General features: G+C 34.6%; 2 protein-coding genes across 5 annotated transcripts in view; one reads left to right on the top strand and one right to left on the bottom strand.

The window, feature by feature from the left end:
* LOC118183879 (arrestin domain-containing protein 2-like) overlaps nucleotides 1-21198 on the top strand; it is a 390857-nt gene that overhangs the window by 152804 nt on the left and 216855 nt on the right. The gene's annotated exons all lie outside the window — the stretch shown is intronic.
* Nucleotides 1-21198, bottom strand: part of LOC118195264 (uncharacterized) — a 57677-nt gene that overhangs the window by 29037 nt on the left and 7442 nt on the right. For 3 of the 4 annotated variants that reach the window (XM_035366529.2, XM_035366530.2, XM_035366531.2), the window contains exon 2: nucleotides 7822-8338. In XM_035366529.2, coding sequence (XP_035222420.1) covers nucleotides 7822-8337 — 516 coding nt within the window. In that variant the 5' untranslated portion in view covers nucleotide 8338. Of the gene's footprint in view, nucleotides 1-7821; nucleotides 8339-14338; nucleotides 14522-21198 lie in introns of those variants that run through there. The other variant, XM_085810345.1, reaches the window with a different exon arrangement.

Genomic DNA, 21198 nt, shown 5'->3' with positions numbered 1-21198 from the left:
TCTCACAGCGCTTTGTTAAATGGGAAACATCTGCGTACAAACGGAAGATAACGCCGAGTTTTATTGGTTGATATTCGCTCTTTATTTATGATGTAAGAAAAGCGTTTAATAAGACTAGTACTATAATGTCTTTATTATGCATTTTTTTAAAGTTTATAACGCCTTCATTTTTTATTTCTGAGTAGCAAGACAAGTATCCTAGATACGATATAATTTGTTAAATTTTATTTATAATATACTCAATTGCATTTTGAATCAAATTTTCATCAGAAATATGATATGAAACTAACCCTATATGTCTCACTGGCCTGAATATTAATAAGCTACTTTTCATAAGCAAAATTCTATACTTTCTAAGATATTTCGCAAAGAAAAGAAGCGCTTGAATACAAGATGGCCACAGGCATAACTGGCGGTCTTCAATGACAAGGTGCCAAATAAAATGAAGTTTGCGTATGAATGCGAAGAAAAATATTTTCAGTTGTTCAGTACAGCGGAAGTGTTTGAGAATTTACCATAAGTACTTACGTATTGACCGATATCTGCGATTTCCTACTGTTAATTTGCCAATAATGATGTTCTTGAGCTTTCGCAAAGGTGCCAACTTCAGTAACTTCCAGTCAACTATCTCAGTATATAATAAGCATACCCATCTTCGGTTAATCGCATATATAATTTTTTTCTGTTCCATTTTCCGTAGAATACTTTATTAATTATAATTTTTAATTTCATAAATTTGCTTCGAATTATCCAAACCATGAAATAAGAGACTATCTACTTTTTTTCACGGTTACAAGAGACGGATTGGTGCTGTTTTATATATAATGAAATAATATTTCTTTTCACGACAGTTCCTCAGAACGTTTAACATCTGTTAGTACACAATATACTGCAACAGAAAATAATACTCCATAGGATACTTGAGAGCAGGAAATTCATTGGGAGTGGACGAACCTCTCGTTCTTAAAAAACTTATCTCCAAAAACACAGTTCAGTATATACAACCGAAGGGTAACCCGATATTACACCAGCGAAATAGGGGAAAGGACATGCATACGAAATCAATACTTGCAATGGGTGGAATCCACATTCTTGTTTTCTGGCTAAAATTCAACTTTCGCCAATTACTTCTACTGTCGAAGACTTGAGTAAAGTGGATTGTCCTCTTTAAATATTTATCTTAAGTCTATAATGGCAGTTACAATATTACAAAGTTTCAAGAATATAGGCAGTTACAAAGTTTTAAGAATAGTATACTTTTGCAAGCAAAATACAGTGAGATACCAGCAGTTAATAACTTCTTGGGGCCATGTATAAATTTCAAATGTCTCATTAATTTCGAAAATGCTAGGTATGTTTCATACCTGCTGCCGGAAGTTTTAAGAGAAGTTTATGGGAAACGTTTAAAATTTCCTTAATATTCGTCAAAAAGATGCTTCGAAAAGGGTTAAGTCTGCAATCTTGTTTATAGTACTTTCAGAAAAGTTTCACATTACAGTTTTGTTTTACACTTAATATCGTGTAATAAATGTTTCACTAACTAGAATTTTGTTATGAGAGCATGATATAAAAAGTTTTGCATTTAGAAAGCAATGCATCCCCCTCCAGTGCTCAAGCACTTTTCATACAATTCTGTTACATTAAGGATACATTATAACTTTTTAGATTATACGCCGAAAATTCTATCAGTTTTCTTATATTAAGAAGTTTCGTAGCTGGAAGTACATGTCCAGAATTAATATTTAAGTCAGTAAGGCATGCAGCCAATTTTTTTAAATACCTTTTCTAAGCAAGCAGCTGAATATGACCTTCGAAATGTCCTTTACTAATTTCATTCAAATTGAAAATTTTATAAATATAACCTTATATAATACTAGATAATTAAACGAAATTGGTTTGTTTATTTGTTAAGAGTAAAATATAGCACAGCACGCGAGGACTATCTTACTTGCAAACAAAGATATTGGACTTTCACACGACAATGCCCACGACGTTTTCAGACGTGATTAAGGATATCAGCGAAACAACGCCTGCAAAATTTATTATTTCGCTATCGCTTGGAACATCAGAACAAGACTATAAAGTTGCGCGCGTACCCACACTATCCGAAGCAACAAACAGTCAACGTAATCCATCTGTGAGATTTAAGGCTTTTTATGGCCAGTAGAGATCACGTATTCCATCATAAAGTTGCACATTTTCCGCTTACGTCAACCGTTCTGCCAGACGGTGTAATGGTTAGGGGAACCGACTGCGACGCCAAAGGGCCTGGGTTCGAATCCCGGAGAAGGCATGGTTGCAACTATCTGCCCCTTCATAGGAGGCAAATGTGGTCCACCTATCATGTGCCTCCATATACAAAGTGACCACCATTTCAGGTCTTAGTAGTGGCCAAGCCGAAGTCGGCTGAGGGCCCGCCATTGGAGGGGAAAAAAAGTAAAACACGTCAAATATGGCATGCTAATGGGTGAGAGAAAGTATGGCTGCTAACTAGGTTGATACATACACTATCGAATGGATAATGATGCCACTAGAGTCACAGATTGAAACGCAAATATGGCGTATAAGTATAGTTGGGTAGAATAAAGGAGATGTTTGAAGTGATGGAAGGTAATGCACGCTGGCCTTAAAATTCGAATAGCTACTTTGCCCCATTGCTTTAAATGCCAATAATGAAGTGCTATTGAGCTTCTTGCGGCATTTTGATGCAAGAATTTCTGGCAGTATCGTGCTACTTTGTTTTTACTGTACCCCTGTCTCAAGAGCCACGAGACTTTGCTCCCCTTTGTTCGATGTTATCTTGTATGCAATTATTGCTAAGAATTTTCGCTTCTTAGATATTGTTAAACTATTCGCGTACTATATAGTTTAACCGTATAGTAAGCAAATATTCGCGTACTCGGTTTTTGCAAAATATAAGTTGGAAATATGACGTCTGTTGGATGAAACTGCGCCATTTTTACTACTCATTTGCATCGCAATATAGGAATTACAAGCCATTTAGCTAATTGTTTAATACATTTATTATTCTATGGCACTCTTTGTTAGCTGGCGAAAATTCCTGTCTTGTAACACATTTCTCAAGCAACAGTCATTGCCATATTGCATCCATGCCATTTCCCTAAATGCGCTTTATCACATAACGATCTTGAAAACCATAGACACAGTATATTTAGAAAGCCGTGGCTACAAAAATTGCAGGCGCGCGTTTTACTTTATAAACCTTGTTCCAAAGCTTGTGGGCGACTTTACACGCAATTTCTTATCGGAGGATTTCATTTGTTGTATCCCACTTGAAGTTTACACTTATCGGGGTTAGCTGAGGTGCCCATTAATAGAGGGATAGAGTTCCTGCTGACGCTGTCAGTGAGATTTCAGAGACAATGCGTCTTATTGTTTTCTTATTTTTGACTGTGTAGGCCAATTTGATGAGCCCTTATGTGCCAGTACCCTCGTGGGATTCTCTGATAAGCTCTGGTAACAGCGGCATTAATTCATGCTGTAAACCAGAATATCCAACCAAATCATCAAAGCATGCTGAGGTGGCCTGTTAACAAAGTATCAAAGTAGGGTCTGCAAAATGCAATACTTTGTTTACGTTCTAGATCCCTCATGAACGTTTCGAGGTGAATATATTCGATAACTTTCTTTGTTAGAAACGATAACTTTGTGAAGGATTTTGGGTGGGAAACTAGCTCGTATTCATGTTACACATATATGAGAAAAAACAAAAAAGCTCATTCAGCTAGAAGCTAGATCATTCATTAGGAATACTTTATTAAATAATATTTACGTAAATTATTCTGAGACGTATAAATAGCCGATATTTTAGTACTATGATAAAAGAACGCACTGCTAAAACTTAGGTAAAAGAAATAAAGTTATAATTAAGAATCCCATATAATATTTCTGAACAGCTGATTAATGCTATACCATGAAAAACAGACTGAAGATCTTATACTCGTTTATTAGTAAAGCATTTTCCGAAATAGCAGCTTATAAGAAAATATGCATGGTTAATGATAAAATAGCTTAACGCAGTGTCACATAATGTGGCACGAAAGAAAGTATGCTTGAAGCACGAAATTTTCCAACATCAAAATAATAATATATAAAATAATAATTAACCCCTTAGCCTACACGATATCTGCCTATTGCGCGAGCTATAGTAAACAAGAAAGGTCGGTCGCGCGCCGTGCCATTCAACAGTTCAGCAGTGTACACGAACTAGCGCAAAATGTAAACTTTTCATGACATATATATTTCAGTGTAACGAAAGGAATTGGGAAATAATAAACAATGTTAGTAGTTTTAAGACGTCTAGGGTGTAATCATAGTCAATTGATCAGTTGACAAAAATAATTGCATGAGGGTTGTAAGAGTTTTTTAATTCTTTATACGAAAATATATTTGAAACGTGTGAACGTAACGAAGCTTTACGGGAAACTGAAGTAACAGATCATCCAGTTTCGTCAGAAACTGAAAAAAAAAATACTGACGTTACAATCAAAGGAAAAATATTCGATGTAGAATAACTCCAATCGCTTGTTCTAATACGCGAAATTTTATGCACAAATTCCTCACCACGACTCAGACTCGTAAATTTTGTTTATTACACAAATTCTTTACCACGAGTTAGACTCGTAGTTATAGGCCAAAGGTTTAATTCAAGTTTGACACATCAGATGCCGATATAGTGTAACATTTTGAGTTGAAAATTTTCTGTCAGAATTTCGATAATTAATACCAAAATAATACCCTAATAAATTGTAATATAAGCGTAAATAATGTACGCTGGTCATCAAAATTAAAGGATAATGACAGAAATAAAGGGTAACTGATACTTAATTAAAATTATTAATAGAAATTTGTACAAAAGCATTAGTTAACATAAATTACAATGTTTGGCAGTTGATTATTCCCAAATACTGAAACTAAAACAAAATTTAGGGAAATCGGAAAATAATGGAAACAATTTTTCTTTAATATGGTATATCACCTCAGACAGATATGCATACCTCACATCTTAATTTCCCAGACTTTAAGTGTTGATCATTGTCTTGTGGAATTTCACGCCAATCTTCTAAAAGTGAACTTTTCAGCTCCTGGAGGATCCGGATAAGAATTTGGCGCGCTGCAATTCGCCGCCTAAGGAAACAAGCTCAATCGAGCTCAAATTGTGTGAGTAAGGTGGCCAATCCATTCGGGGAGAGTGATACCTTCTGTTTGCAAGTATTCTAACTTCACATAGAGGCCGAGCATTACCATCCATTAGCAAAACCTCTGGGACAGTACCAGCAGTCTAACTTGTGGTTCCAGTAGGTCGTCCACATATCTCCAAGCAGCAACAGAACCTTCTTGAAAGGTATGCAGCTCGGTGCAGCCATTTGTCCTGATCCCTTCCCAAACCATGAAACCGCGGTCGCGGAAACAGGATATTTCAGGGACCAGGGAAGGCAAGTTGCGTTCTTTCCTCTCTCTAGATCAAAACATATCTAGAATCTCTGTTCAGAATGTATCTGGACTCGTGTAAGTAAACTATAGAGCCCTGTCGTTTTGTTTCCATTGAACATGACGACGGCACCAGTTTAAACGGGTCCCTCTGGAAGCTGGATTGAGTGGGACACAAAACACTGATTTTCTCGCATGCAGTCCAACCTCATTAAGGCCCCACCAGTGGCCGAATGTTTAAGACCGCTAAATACTGGTAGTTCGACCTGGTTTAGATTCAATCCCAGGAGAACGAGCTGGCTGCTTGGTTGTTTTTCGCCATGTCTAACGTGAATACGAGCCAGTTTCAAAAAGTCCTCCCCAAGGCATCCCTTTCCTTACGTAGGTAATCCTCGTGGCTTTGTGATATTCAAACAATCGTTAAGCCTTCATTCAGCAGTAGAACGGCTGATTCGAATTTCTGTGGCATCAATCCAATTTCTTGTAGTCGCTTCGCGGTTTCAAGCCAACAACGACAGAAAACTCTCTTCTGATGAAATTATTGCTCCTGGTCGTCCTCGACAAGACTGTCTATCAACTGATCGAGTGTTTAAAAAGTGGCATTGATATGACACTGAGGGATATGCAAATCTTAAGCGACCGCCATTTGTTTTGACCTCTCTGGATTCTACCCATTATTCGCCACTTTTGACCTTTACTTAAATGATGCCTTAAATGAGCCACAATATACTACTGAACACTGATCACTTTCAGAAACCACATTTACTCTAAACAATACTACGAACCGAAATTTCAACATGCGTCCCTTGCGCGACACATTGTCAGTCACCGAATTTGCATATTTCCGGCGCTAACAAATCCTCGGAAGTGGAATTTTTTGTTCAATTGTATTTACTTAATATTACAGCATTAATAATACTGGGCATTTCGTAATATTACAGTATTGGTTGCAACATCAACTTAGTCAGCATATTCTTCTATAATTGTGATGACTAGTGTATTCAAAAATATTTAAAGGAATAAAAAATACCTTTGGAAAGCCTAAACAAAATTTTAAATTCACCAGAAGACTAATATTCACAACGTAACTCAAACACGAAATATTGCGTGGGAGCTTATTCTCGCATAATAAAGTAGCAGTAAACAAATACTAAGAGTATTCTTGCATGCAACTTTAACCCTCCCAAGATGTTCAGTCGCTGCGTATGAGATTTTAATGCAATGCGTGTAAAATGAGCATTATCAAAAACCCTCGGAAGATTATTCAGTGAACTTCTTATATCTTCTCACTTGCCCACACTAACCTAAACCTTTAATTAGAAAATTATGCGTATTTTTAAAAACTTCCAAAACTTTATCATGGAAGAAATTATTAATCTATCTGTACGAGGAAGGAAAAGTGCTAAAATTTAATATATCAAATATGCTAAAGGGGAAAAAGTGCTAAAATATAATATATCAAATATGCTAAATACGTTGAGAATATTAAAAATATTTGACTGACTTGTTAGCCCATAGGGGTATTTGCACAGAAAGGCTATTAATTTCGTTCTGGCATTTTGTGTTGGTTCACTATAAACGGCGTTTCACTTTTCAATTTGTTGCCACGCTGCGTTATATTTAAAGAAATTAAATAATCTGCATGAACGCATGTATGTTTTTCGCACTGCGAGACAACAACGGCACCTAGAGACATCCAATTTTGAATAACGTAGTCTTCTACTCGAATATGGGCATCTAGAAGCACAAACTTGAAATTTGTTTTATGGTCTATTTCATATTTTGTAAAAATTTAACGAATTTTTCATTAACAATTTCAAGGATTTCAAAGCCAGCAATGGCAACGTTGTACAGAAGAAAAAATTAATCTCCTCTCTGTATCTAAAGGATATGCTCAATTTAAAACTATTTTGCGATATTGCTTTTGAACTGTATTGTATGGTTTAAGTGCGAAGAACGTGATATTTAAGAAATAAAGGTAACACACAAAATGTTAAAATAACGCCCCTTTGAGCGTAATAAAAAATCTGAAAGCTTTCGGTTTTATTTCCAGTTCCATGCATTATCTTAGAAGTATTATATCTGTTTCCGAAATTATAAATTACGTGGCATATTTTATACAATAACTATTGTGTTGATACTGTGAACCACGAATCTGAGTTTTTGATGTACTTATATGAATTTAATACGTAAGTTTTCGTTGATTAATACTGTTTCGAAAAGGAGATGAATATTATAGAATATGAAAATCACTACAAATAAATTTTAAACTACAATTTTCTCAAAACGAATTGCATGCTTTAATTAATTAATGCTATTAATGTGCAGGCTAAAAGTATTCTAAAATTATAACAGACTGAACATTTTTACCTGATTCTCTTCAGCAAGGTCAACGATTTCGACTATTCTCCCATTCTGGTGGTCGACTGTATACATATAAATAACATCATTATCGTCTGCAATCTGTTGTCCAATGATCGTGACTTCATCGCTCTGCTCATTTCTACTATCAGTCTGCTCTCCAATACGTGGGATTTCATCTCTTTGTTGTTGCCCATCTATGCTTCTGTCCTGTTGCTGGGCTGCGCTTGCAGTATGTTGTCTAACATATGCAACTTCAGCGCTTTGCTGCTGCTCAGCTGGCTGTTGCTCATCCTGTCGCTGTTGCTCTCTGACATCGCGGATGCCACCTCTCAACTCTTGCCCAGCTAAGCTTCTACCCTGTTGCCTGTCACTGGCGGTACTTTGATTCAGTTGTCCTTCGAATAAGGTCCTGTTCATTGCTCGCCTGCGATGCGTACGCTTCGGGACCTGTAAATCTTTGTGTCTGACAGCCGTTCGACGGTTTGCTAAGCGCTCAGATCTTCGCAATGTTGGGCGATTCATGCTGGGAAATAAAGTATTAATGAACATTTTAAATTTTCAAATTTTTAATTTGCAGTTAGTAAGTTTTTTTAGTAATATTCACACTTAATGTAAATACTACTAGTCTTATTTAAAATTGGAAACAAAAAAGTGCAACAATCAATTGGTTTTATTTACTATGAAGAAACCAAAAAATTCTGCAATCTGTAAACAACAATCCGCAAACAGAACATGGAAAAAGCACTCAGTGCCCATGTGTTTTCCTGAATTCATTTAATAATACTAACTTTATTACAATTAATTACTTTATTACAATTAATTTAGGTACTTATTAATTAACGTAACCACCTTAGTAGAAGCGCCAAATTTTCAGAATGTGCCTAACTCTGTCAATCATGCGCTTAATCATTTTTCCGGCAACTACGCTCATTATAATCCTTCAGTCAAACAACGCTGCCTCTTTTGTGTTTTTTAAACAAATTGTGATATGTTTACGGACTTGTTATAAATACCGATAGTTTGGGAATTTTTCTAAGCAAAAGGCTCGAAAATCACCAACTTGCACCCGATATGTAAATACTACCTTCTCATCTATAAAAAATTGCCAAATTGCGAGAAGATGGTTGCGTCTGTGTGGTTGCGCCAAATGGTTGGATCCGTAATAATTGGAACAAGTAAAACTGATTTTTAATATATTCTTCTGAATAAAAACACATACACTGGGTTTTGCAAGGTAATACCTTCCTGAGGAATGCTGACTACATTCCTTGTAGCTAAAGAACTCTTACAATTTTCAATTTTAAAATGTTAAAATTCCGCACAAATTTGATAAGTTGTTCAAAATAAATTGTTTTTAATATCTTCTTGGAACAATTTAATCAACAGTAACGATCACATTTGAATGTAACTTCAAGACCCTGATGAACAAATTTATTATTTCTTGGAATGAAAGCCGGAACGTTTAAGAAAGGCTTCGAAAACACAGAAGTATTCTTATTCCTGATTCAGTAAGCCGCTCAGTGCTTCATTTATATGTAATATCTAAGCAATTACAACCGTTGCATGCATCTGACGTCCGTATGATATTCATCTTTTACTATTTAAGCCCATCAGAAAGCCAGCGATAAACTCTGAACACTGGTAGCTTGATCCGAGTTCGAATCCCTGCGAAAGAGCTAGCTACCTCGAATTTTTCGTGGCTTCTCCCATGCGTAAGGTGGATACTTGGGCAATTTCCCTTAAAATTTCCTCCAAGAAAGCATCCCTTCCGATAGGCAGACAGCCATGGAGTTTCTTTATCAGTGAAACTAGCCTAATCCACGTTTTGATATTTAAACTAAGAGCTACGGGAAAAGGTTTATAGACAGGGGAAAATGATGTCATCGAGATAAAAGACATGCAGCGTTTTTAAATTATCTTACATTTATTAATAATTTAAACGTAATTCTTATGATGACTGAGTTTTTCAAACAGGGATGATTTCTGATGCAGTGAAACTTTTGATCACGAATGTCTCTTAGCATGAAAAATTTGCTTCATGAAGAAATTATCTGATCATAAAATGTCTCAAGTGATGAATGACAATAAATGATTTCGACAATGTTTCGAAGTAACCTATGACGCAGACTTAATGTTAATTGACAACTGAAAACGTTATTTTAATATTTTCCTCTGCTTAAATTTTATTAAAATGCCTGACAGCAAGCTACATACAGGATTTCAAACTATGCATTCACACTGGAATGAGTTTTGGCCAGACTGTGTTGATTTTGTAACACTTAATATTGAAAACTCTGATACTTATAATTAATTCTTTTCCATGTATGATATTGTGTTTCTAGGCAAAACTAGACACTCGGAAGTTAACAATAAAGGCATGGAAGATTTAACTGCAAGAAAATGAAAATAAGTTCAACAAGAAAATTTAGAACAACTTTAGAACTAGCACCAAAAGACGGCTGAGAAAAAGATATCTTCAGAACCAGAAAGGAATCGATAGCCCCCGCCATTAGATGGCGCTTCGAGCGTCTTGTTTCTGGAGTCATTCGATAACTTTAGCATGGAAGAACAGGTGGTGATAAAAGCCTAACAAGACGGAAGGCCTAATCATTACGGTAGTAAAAGTACAATAATATATGTAAATAAAATTTATATGTGTGTTTGTAATGAATGGAATGATCACTTTGCCCTGGATTTTATATTCGAACAGAAATATAACGAAAGGTAATATATAAATAGTTATCGCAAATGACGATCTGAATTCTTTGATTCATGAAATCTGTGCAAAATCTTTTAAGATGCAAAGTTTTCACGTAACTATGTCAATCAGATAAAACATTGTTAAGCTACAGCATAAACATTTTCAAAGTATTGTCCCATTTTTGAACCTTTTAAAACTTAGATAAGAAAAAATTATATTGAACATATTTCGTGTGAAATGGAGTCTCGGTGAATCTTGAACAGAGTAAAGTGGCGCTAGGTAGCAAAGAAAATATTTTAAGATGATGTTCCATTCACGGTCGACTTGATAATACGTATGAATTCTTTTCTCTCTCTCTCTGTTTAATATATATATTTAATTTTCAGCCTGACATAAAAAATTAATATTCCATGATCTTTACGGTTAAAAGATAATACACGTATATGTGTTGTTCTAATCTTTTCTAAAAGCGTTCTCGTTTTTAAAAATCCTAAATAAAAAAGTTCTTAATCTACGTCATTGTATTTCATTCTTCATTTACTGAAATAATTATTCTAAGAGATACATTTCTTGTGAGAAATGTTACCAGAATCCAAATGAACTGATGAAAAAAATATTGTTTTCTTGCTGCAAATCAATTTATATATATATCTTTCTAGTGAAAACTATCTGGTGCGTGTTTACCTATAACAAAATGAATCCATTTTATCAGATAACAAGTAACGGGGTATGTGGGCACTATCCCTTCAGTAGTTAGGCATTATTTCTATTTTAAAGTGGTTTGGTTTATTTTATTATGGGAAAGCACACGAACGCTATCTAAGAAGGTCCAGCGGTAAAATTGCTGAGCTCTGATAGTTCTAAGTTGCTTTCGAGACTGTCTACATGGACGTATTCGTGGTTTTCCCTCTGTGTAATGGGCTCACCAGCGGCCGAGCGGTAAAGACGCTGAACACTGGTAGTTCGGTCCGAGGTTCGAATCACGCGAACGAGCTGGCTGCATGGGCGTTTTCGTGGTTTTCCCCATGTGCAACGTGTATACGAGCCAGTTTTCCTTAGAAAGTCATCTACGAAGGCATCTCTCCCTTTAAGCAGATAGCCCTCGTGAGCTTTGCCATAATTGAATAATCCCAATCCCTCTGTATACGAACCAATTCCCTTAGAAAGTCCTCCACAAAGGCACCCCTTCCTTTGACAGGTAGCCCTAGTGTGCTTTGTCATAATAACTAACTAAACTGTCTAAAGGAAGGAATGAGTTCGTGAATGACTTTCTAAAGGAAAATGGCTCGTATACACGTTATACATGGGGAACGTTCATGTAGCCAGCGCTTTCGTCGGGACTCGAACCTCAAACCGAACTACCAGTGTTCAGCGACTTTAGCGCCTGCCTACTTTAGCGCGATGGACATTGGATAGAATGAATCAGGATAATTGAAATTCTGGATGATTGGGGGGTCTGTTATATACACGTTATATTAACTATCAGCCAAACGATACAAATTTTAAAATAAATAAATAGAGGAAAATTACAATTTATAAAAAAACACGTGAACGAAACATAAAAACTGCGTGCAGAAAGATGCATTTAATAATTAACAGTTTCATAATTTTGATATATATATATATGCACAGTTTGGATATGTCATTAAAAATCAAAATTCTAAAATGTAAAAAACACCTTAATACAAACATTGCTTAACTGACTGTTACCTGTGAAAGATTTGGTTTGGTTTATTTGATTACGGGAAAGCATTCGAGAACTATTTGCCTGAGGAGAGGTACCTCGTGTAGGATCGCCTAAAGAAATTGCCCCGTATACGCATTAAACGCACATAGGAAGTACCCATGTAGCCAGTCCGTTCGCCAGGAATCGATCCCACGTCTAAACTACAAGTGTTCAACGATTTTAGCGCTCGTCGGCTGGTGAGCCGTCACCTCTGAAAGGAGGACGCGCTATTAAGTTACTACTAACAATATGCTTACTGTGGCTTAAACTTCAGTTTGAATGTCAACCAAATGGCAGAGAAAAAGAATGTTTATTTGTGTTAGATTTCAGAAGGCACGTTAATTGAACTGGATTTAATCTTGTCGTCGATAGCTCATAAACCACAATAAAATAATACTACACATATTATAGAAATGATGCACTCTTTAAAACCCACTATATTATTTACCAGAGCGACACGTGGGCACTAGGTTCACTTAACAGCGTTACATCTCAATCACATATCTCAGAATGCACAAAACTTTTATGATCTGAAGCAATTATCCAATCGTTGCCGCATGTTGTATTCAAATAGTATAATAAATATAAAACGATGTATAAAAGAAATTAAACAAATGAAAAGAATGGTCATTGAAAAATTAAAAAAGAAATTAAACAAATGAAAAAGAAAGGTCAACTGAAAAGACCTTTTTCGCAGACGAATTCAGCGCCGCTTACCACCTGCGTTACTCGTAAACATTTTCCTCTGACGAAGACAGGCTGGCGACAATATTTTCTGCTAATACGAAACAGCATGTTTTGGAATAAAATTTTAAAAAAAGAAAATATTTTATTATGAAAAAAGTTTATTTTTTAAAAAATAATAATGATCTAAATTGTCACGTTTTGGCTAATTTTAACTTTGGAGAAGAAAAGGGGCTTTTTCAGTTTTGGGGATAATTACGTGCAAAAGAATTGGAATTCCTATCAGTTTGGGTAAAACATGTTAAAGTCCTTGTAAAGCTGGCCTACCAGCGACCGAGCGGTAAAGTCGTTGAACACTGGTAGTTCGGCGCATGGCTGGAATCTCGGCGAACGGACTGGCTGCATGGGCTTTTTCGTGATTTTCCCTATGTGTAACATGTATACGAGCCAGTTTTCAATAATTATATAAACCGGCCAAATCGATATTTTCTTATTAAAGTGGCTACCGCGCGTAGTCGCCAATTGGGAAGACAATCTCCTAGGTGGTAATGTGCACATTTAAAATATCGCCAAAACCTTGTAATAAGGTCCGCTTTAACAAAAAAATATAAAAAATACTTTGAACAGTTAATTTCTGTGGGAGTGGAGAAAAAAAAAACGTGAGCCACTTTTGGTTTTCCCCATGTGTAATGTGAATACGATCGATATCCATTCCTTTAATCTACCTCTTATGTGCCTCGCTTTCAAAAAGAATTAATTACCAAATTCTGTGATCCATTGCTGGGTCAATGCATTCCATTTCCTGTAACTCGGGAGATGCGTTTCATGCTTTTCCTCATATGTAACACAAACTAGATTCCGTCGTACTGAGAAAGTTCACCACGAGCGTACGTACCTTTTACTAAGCTAACTTTAAACATGTTATCTCGAGAAAAGATTTATTGTGCATGTTTAATACATAGAACATCCTCTATTTGGTCATTGGAATACGACAAAGCCGACAACGGCTATCTGCTTAAAGGAAAGTATGCCTTCGTAGAGGACCTTTCTGAGAGAAATATATGTAACACAAGAGAAAAATAGCCAAAAAAAAAAAAAAAAAAAGCATGCAACCAACTCGTTCGCTTGGGATCGAACTCGGGTTGAACTACCAATATTAAACGATCTTAACCATTCCAGCCACTGGTAGGGCTGTAACTTCGTAAGCGAAAAATAACAAATACGATTAAATTTAAATGAAGTCACCAGATCAAAAAATGCGATGCAGCTAGGATAAGCTTTCTTGCATCAACCAAATGCCTTAAGTGAATTTTTTAATTCCATCAGCCATACGTCTCTGTTGACTGTCTAATAGATAAAAGGATCATAATTCGATTTAACCTAATGAAATTTTCTGAACAATTTCTACTTACCTTCTTATAAAACGTTTTAAAGCCACTGGCAGTGCTTCTAATCTGAGGCAACGGATTCAGAAAATCAAGTATTTACATTTGCAAAGTACAATCGTTGAACGACTGAGAATTTAGTACACAAATGATATATTTACAGTTGTTAGTAAACCTTTCCGTCTTCCACTTCGTTCATTTAACAGGTTTAAAAAAATGGCATTGGGGGTACCTCCGATTTACCAGCGACATCTTTTATGAAATTCATACTAGTTATCACATAAATATTTGATAATGAAAGTCTTTATCTGATATTTGACAGCGATGCTATTTATTTACGATTAATTTATTCTGAACGCATGCCAACATGCATGAATTGAAAGATTTTGCTTTATTTCTTTCTAAATGTACATGCTGATATATATTAAAACATTTAATGTTAATACCCGGATGCTACTTTTGTATTATATGCTTATCAGGAAGAGCAAAAAAAAACTTCTGCATTATTTTCATAACTAAAATAGGATTAACGCGAGGTTATTCTTTTCTTCTGAGCAGTAATTAAACATGCTACAAATTAATTACCAGACTTCCAGTATTTAAATTTTTACCATTAGACTATTCGCATTTTTTCCAGAAGTGATTTATTTATTTTGTCTAATAAAATTTTAACTTATAAAGCAGCTAAAACAATGCAAAAAATATTCTATGAGAGGTACATATTAATAGCTTTTTCGTTCATGAAATAAATTCGAACAGACTCTTCGCTTTTACGAAAAAATGGCGAAACGTAAATGTCTCTCTCCTTCAGCATTTATTTTGTTCAGTCGTTGAGAAAATATATAACTAACACTAGAATGACTGAAACTTAGTATATACCTATATTGCCCAAAAGCAGTAAAAATAGATGAAATGTGAAAGAATAACTAATGTGTAAAGAAATTTGTTTAAAATTAATTTTTAACATTTTTTATATTATTTGCAGTTATATAGCAAGTTATTAGTAAATATTAACAATAAAAAAATTACTTCACTATCTTTTGCTAATGAAAGTGGAAATCTTTTTATGTGTACATCTGAAAACATACTTTTGACATTTTTCATATATATTATTTGTTTTGTTGTACTTGACAAATTTTGAGTTTTTTAGAATGGGTTGCATTATTTGATGATGTTGCAGTTTATCTTTGTAGGTCTTCATGTTCTGATGACTTTTTCTGTCTTGCATCTCTGTATTCGGTGGAAGGCTGTTCTGCTAATTGAAATAAGAACTTTTTTCGTTGTATTTGTATTCCTGTCGTTTCTTTGTAAAGGATCCAAGCATTTATAGCAACCAAATCTAAAATCAAAGTTCAGACTTGGTGCGTGAAGGTGCAGTTGCCCCTCGCTCCCTATTTTTTGACTTCGCTCATTTTTTTGCGTTTTAGTCTATGTGTTATATGTTTGATCAGATAGCCTAGCTCAGTAAAAGTAGGCGCCAGTGCAACTCTGATTCAAAATCCGGTTACGATCACGTGCAGTGCTGATAACGACTATGTGTTTCTGAGACTCCTTTCCCGATGCTTTATTTTTTTTTTTTTTTCTTTTTCTCCTTTCTAGTAATTTCGTTCTCCTGATGAGGAGGGACCTTTAGCTGCCCTCTAAATCGATTGAGTGTTTTAATATATGTACGCTAAATACAAGCTTGCTATTGCGATTTTGATTGTCACATTGGCGTGTTTCTCTTCTATTCCAAATCTAAAATATTGAAAAATATTTGGAGGCGCCATCTACGAGAACTAGCTTTTACTTGTATATTTTCTGGCCATTTGATCCGTCATATCAACTCCAAATTTTGTGCTGTTATAAAATTGAATAGATTTCGGTAACATTTTTTATTACTTCTATCAATTTTCAAAAATTTATGCTTAGAACTTAGACCAGCTACTCTTTTATTCGGTTTGCTTTTGTATATTGTAAGAACGCAATTCTCTGATTTATATAGCAAAGTGGAAAAACGAGGCATGTTACCCTTCGTTTGTTTGGCTGATTTGGGTAGTTCTCTTTTGTTTCCTCTAATAGTTCCAACTAGTATTGTTTTTTCGGCCAATAACTTTGTCGCAGTGACATGCTAGTGAAAACATTGTTGGTCGCGATATTTCTTCCACAGCTTGTATATGGCTCGACAAGCTTCAGAACAACGTGTTCACTGAGATTCGAATAACAAGTACTACTTTAGCTTATTGAGAAACTGCAACTTATCAAGTATAAACCCAAATCGACAATTTATCACGTACTTGTATGTTATCATGTGACGGTAAGAAAAAATGAAAACTGTTATTTCAATACAGAGCTGAATTGGTCATATAAGAAATTTACTCAATTCAATAATAAAAGTCATTTGATTGTTTAAAATTTCCCAAGCAGTCAAAATGACTGCTTTTGGGCAATATAGGTATAACACATATATATACCGGAAGAAGGTGGGTAACTACAATTCTTAATAAACGCATTTATATATTGTACAAAAAGTCCCAAAATTCTAAGAAATTGTGTCATTATATACATAACTGCTATTCTAATTGAAATTAAAAAGCAGTCAAAATGACTTCCTTGGACAATCTAGTGCCAAATGCAAAGAGCCCTCAGATTTGCAGCCTTTATGCAGTGTGGTTTATTGCTTGTTAAGAGCTAGCTATACAAGAGGAAAATGTAAGCGTCAAGTATACTGTCGTAATTCAAGCTTTTCACATTAGTTCGTCAGTTTGTTTTTTCTTCAATAAACTTTATCAGAATCGAAATGCTATCAAGTGCCAAGTTACAGTAAGAAATGTATAGGAATCTGTAGTTACTATTTACATGCAAACCTATTTTTTTTCTTGTATCTGTGGAAGAAAAGTTTAATCAATAAAAGAAAGAGAAATAGGTTGACATGGTATCAAGCTTTAGATTGCATTTAGAGGCACCAATCTTTAAATTTTAGTGAGAAAATACATATAATTTTTTTCATTGCGTTATTGTTATTAGAATTATTTATATAAGCTCTGATAAATATTCAGCAAGCGAAATTTAATCACTTTTTAAATTTTGTTGAGAAAATATTTTCTTCTTAAAAAGAAAAATTTAGGACCATTAGCTACTTTCAGTTCTTGCATTCGGCCTATTCGGTTTGAGTTTAAGACAACTGAATTTGCATATTATCGCAACCGTGTTATTAGAATTCTCCAGATATTTAGAAATGTGCCTGACCAACCATAACCATTTTTCAGGCAACCGTGTTCACAACAGTCCTTCAATCAAGCAACGACGCCATTTTCATGTGTGTTCCTTTTGCTCTATTCCAAGTTCCAACGGTTTTTATAAATAAATCATGATATTTTTTTGCCTTCAATTCAATTTTAAAATGCTTGTGGAATTTCTAGCAAAGGAAAAAACAGCGGAAGAATTTCCGCAGGATTGCAGTATTTTGCCGCACAGCCGCTAAAGAGAACAATGAGAAGATGCGCTGTCAGATACACAGTGCGCAATAACTAGATTCGGAGCGATGACGAGTTTCGGAAACTCTCCGATGTTTTTTCAGCGACAACAGATCGCTGTGTACGTGAGGAGAATAACAGTAGAAAATAAAAAAGAATTTCGTGAAAAGTGTAAGCATTTTTAATGGATCATATAAACTTTATCTGATAATTAAAATTTATGCTTTAAATGCAAAAGTGTTTTCAATTGATATGTTTATAATGTTTGCTAACTTAGATAAAAATCGATAGTTTGCGAACCTTTTCAAACATGTCGCAAAAATCACAACTTGTATTTATCTGTAAAAAATCGTTAAATTGCGCTAAGGTGATTGCGTTAGTACATATATGATATGATACCGAGACCACGGTTCTAACGCATTATCTTCTACATCTCCTAACTATTCATCAGACATTAGGCTTAAGGCACAAGCACCTACCTTTCCGATTTAGGATTTTGAACTCATTAATTACGTAATTACAATTAATTTTGATTTTGTGTTTATCCTTTTATCATCACACTCTGCCTTTTAATGTTTATTTAAGCATAATTTGCATGATTTGTAAGTTTCCTTTGCTAGCCTGTGAAATTTCCAAATTTTCACCACGTAAATTTAAAAAAACTCTCTCTTCGTTTCTGCAACTATCTCTGCAACCCCAGCTTACAAAAGGTTTCACAAGAACATTCAGCTTTTACAAAGCAAACGAGATCAATCCCATATGTTATTAACTCATCAGGCTTAATGCAGTCAGAACATAAATAATAGTTTTGTACAACAATCAGGCCATTTCGAAATGTATATTTTGAACTGTACAACACTGTTTTCCTCAGGGTGTTCTCCATCAAAATTGGGGGCGAGGTGCATAATTAGTGAGATAAGATTACGAGATGTACAATCACTAGTGAAATGTTGAGGCCTGCACACTTCTATACCTGTACCTGTATTAGCTGATTCGACTTAACCGGTTATTCTAACCTATATCAAAATTAGGTGAAGAACAAAAGGGGCCTTGTAAATCCAATAAAGTTATAGCGAACAATATTGAAAAGATTAGTTTATTACCTTTTAGTACTAAAATATTTAAGTAGTTCGTTGGCTAGCTAACCAATTATAGTAAATTATATGAAGGCCAACTTTTTCACAAGACGGGGCTTTCTAATGCAACGTTCGTTCAGGTTCGTATGCATTAGCATCGCACAGAATTGTTCTGATCATGCTATATTGCTGATCGTGCGATTTTCTGATCATGCATGATCTGCTACACAGAACCATTAGTATGAAATTATTTTCTGTTTAGAAACTGTATAGAAGTGCTGCATCAAAGCTTCGAGAAAATGCTTAATTTCGTTCTGCTGAAGTGTTATTCTCCGTTCAAGCAAGGTATCGTATATATGGAAGAAACGTACAGTTTTTAAAGGCTAATTTTATATACTGAAACATCAAATAATTACAAAAATGAAATAAGCATGAAATGAACGTAGAAAGGAATAAAATAATAATGAAGAAAGCGGCTCCACAGAGTGTTTCATATTAATTGGAACCAAAAAAAGAGCAAACTTGTGAATGCTGTGATTACTTTAATTTTGATAAATTTAATCTACATTGGAAACTATAGTAATCCAAGTTTCTATAGTTTTTCTATGTGTAGCCCTTCGGTGATACGGTAAATATCTATGCGATATTCCAACTCCTGCCACGCTCGTGATATAATATCATTTGTTAATGTTTCGAGCACTTCAATTATCCACTGTTTCAGTTGCTGTTAAGTCCTAGGGAAATGGAGGCACGAACACTTTGTCTTTAACAAAACCCATAGGAAAAAATAACAAGGTGTTAGATCTGGGGATTTCGGTGGCCAACAAAGCAGTGGCATATCGTTTGACCCAGCACGGTCAGTCAGCGGTGGTGTAGACTATCGTTTAGGTACTGGTGTACGTTTTTATGTCAATGTGATAGAGCACCGTTTTGTTGCAGAATTAATTTGTTTCGACTTAATAAATCAATTTGAGAATTTGTACTATGCTATTCTTTTTGTCCAGTTCAGTATGAAACACCCTGTATTTAATAATGATGATACTGAATAGAACCGTTTCATCATAGAAACGGCAACATGAAGCATAAAATTTAAACAGCAAGAAAGCAGGTTATGCAGATATCATAAAAGGAAAAACTAAGCTATTTTTACAAAAAAAAAAAAAAAAAATCCAAATTAATATATTGTGTTCAAAATAATGGGAATTTAGTTGCTAAAGCGACAATTGCGCCTAGTCTGAAAAACCCAATCTGCAACATCAAACTTTCGGTAAAATCCTAGTATACCGTACAGCCTTGGCGCGATTTTGAGAACATTCCCGAAGGCCTAAATGACTCGTTTACTACTCGTCATAAATACCGCGTTAACTGCTCATCAAAATGTCGCCAAACCCCGTGTGTACCGTATACTAGGACTGAACCAAAATTTCAAATGTTGTGAAAGCTTTACAGGTGACCGCTTTAACTGGGAAGAACCTAATAATCAGTTGGATGTGACTGCTAAAACATATTCGCCAGAAATTAAAAGCAATATTTTTAATCGATCTGTTAATATCGAAAGTTTTTATCGCTAATAAACCTTTGGCGATAAATGGGTGAGTTTGGATAATACCCGAGTATCATTTTATTTGAAATAATGCTGTCGTAAACAAGCATATCTAAAATTAAAGTTAAGAAGATATAAAATGGATATAGTAACAAGATATAAACAATATTACATAAAACCAACAGAAATATATGATAAATAACTTACTTCAAGCGTTTTCTTCTTAACGTTATCAAAAAATTATAATTTTTTCCGGATTCATAAAATGATTAAATAGTTACATTGAATTAAGTTTGATTATTTCTCAAAATGACAAATTCTGGCATCTAATCATTTCACTGATGCCAAAATTTCATGAAGTCTAATAATTTGTATAATTTAGAAAATGATTTTTACTCCTGGAAAAGAGATTCATTTTGTAAATGGCTGTCGTCTGTTGTTCTCATTGAAAAATTAATTAATACTGTTTAAAATGTAATTTTATGCAGATGGCAACAATCTTTTCGGAAATTTGATTGCATCATTTTTAAAAAGATAAGATATTTCTTTAATCTAAAAGGAGATTTAAGGAGACTTGAGATGTATGTAATAAATTAAACGCTATATATTTTGGACAGCTATTTAATTGCTCTTATCTTCTTAAAATATGTGTATATCATTACAGAACTTTTATGAATTCTTAAGATCTTTTTAAACAACAAGTAGTTTTTATTGGTAATGAAATCTAGGGTTACCATTATAAGCATACGTATTTTTTTCTTGACCAGATACACACTTAGATGCATATTTCTTTATAAAAAATCTAAAAACATA

The sequence above is a fragment of the Stegodyphus dumicola genome, chromosome 2 (genome assembly GCF_044657685.1).
Source record: "Stegodyphus dumicola isolate Sdum_Otavi_A_Nest chromosome 2, ASM4465768v1".
NCBI lineage: Eukaryota > Metazoa > Arthropoda > Arachnida > Araneae > Eresidae > Stegodyphus > Stegodyphus dumicola.
This window is presented reverse-complemented; position numbering and strand designations above follow the sequence as displayed.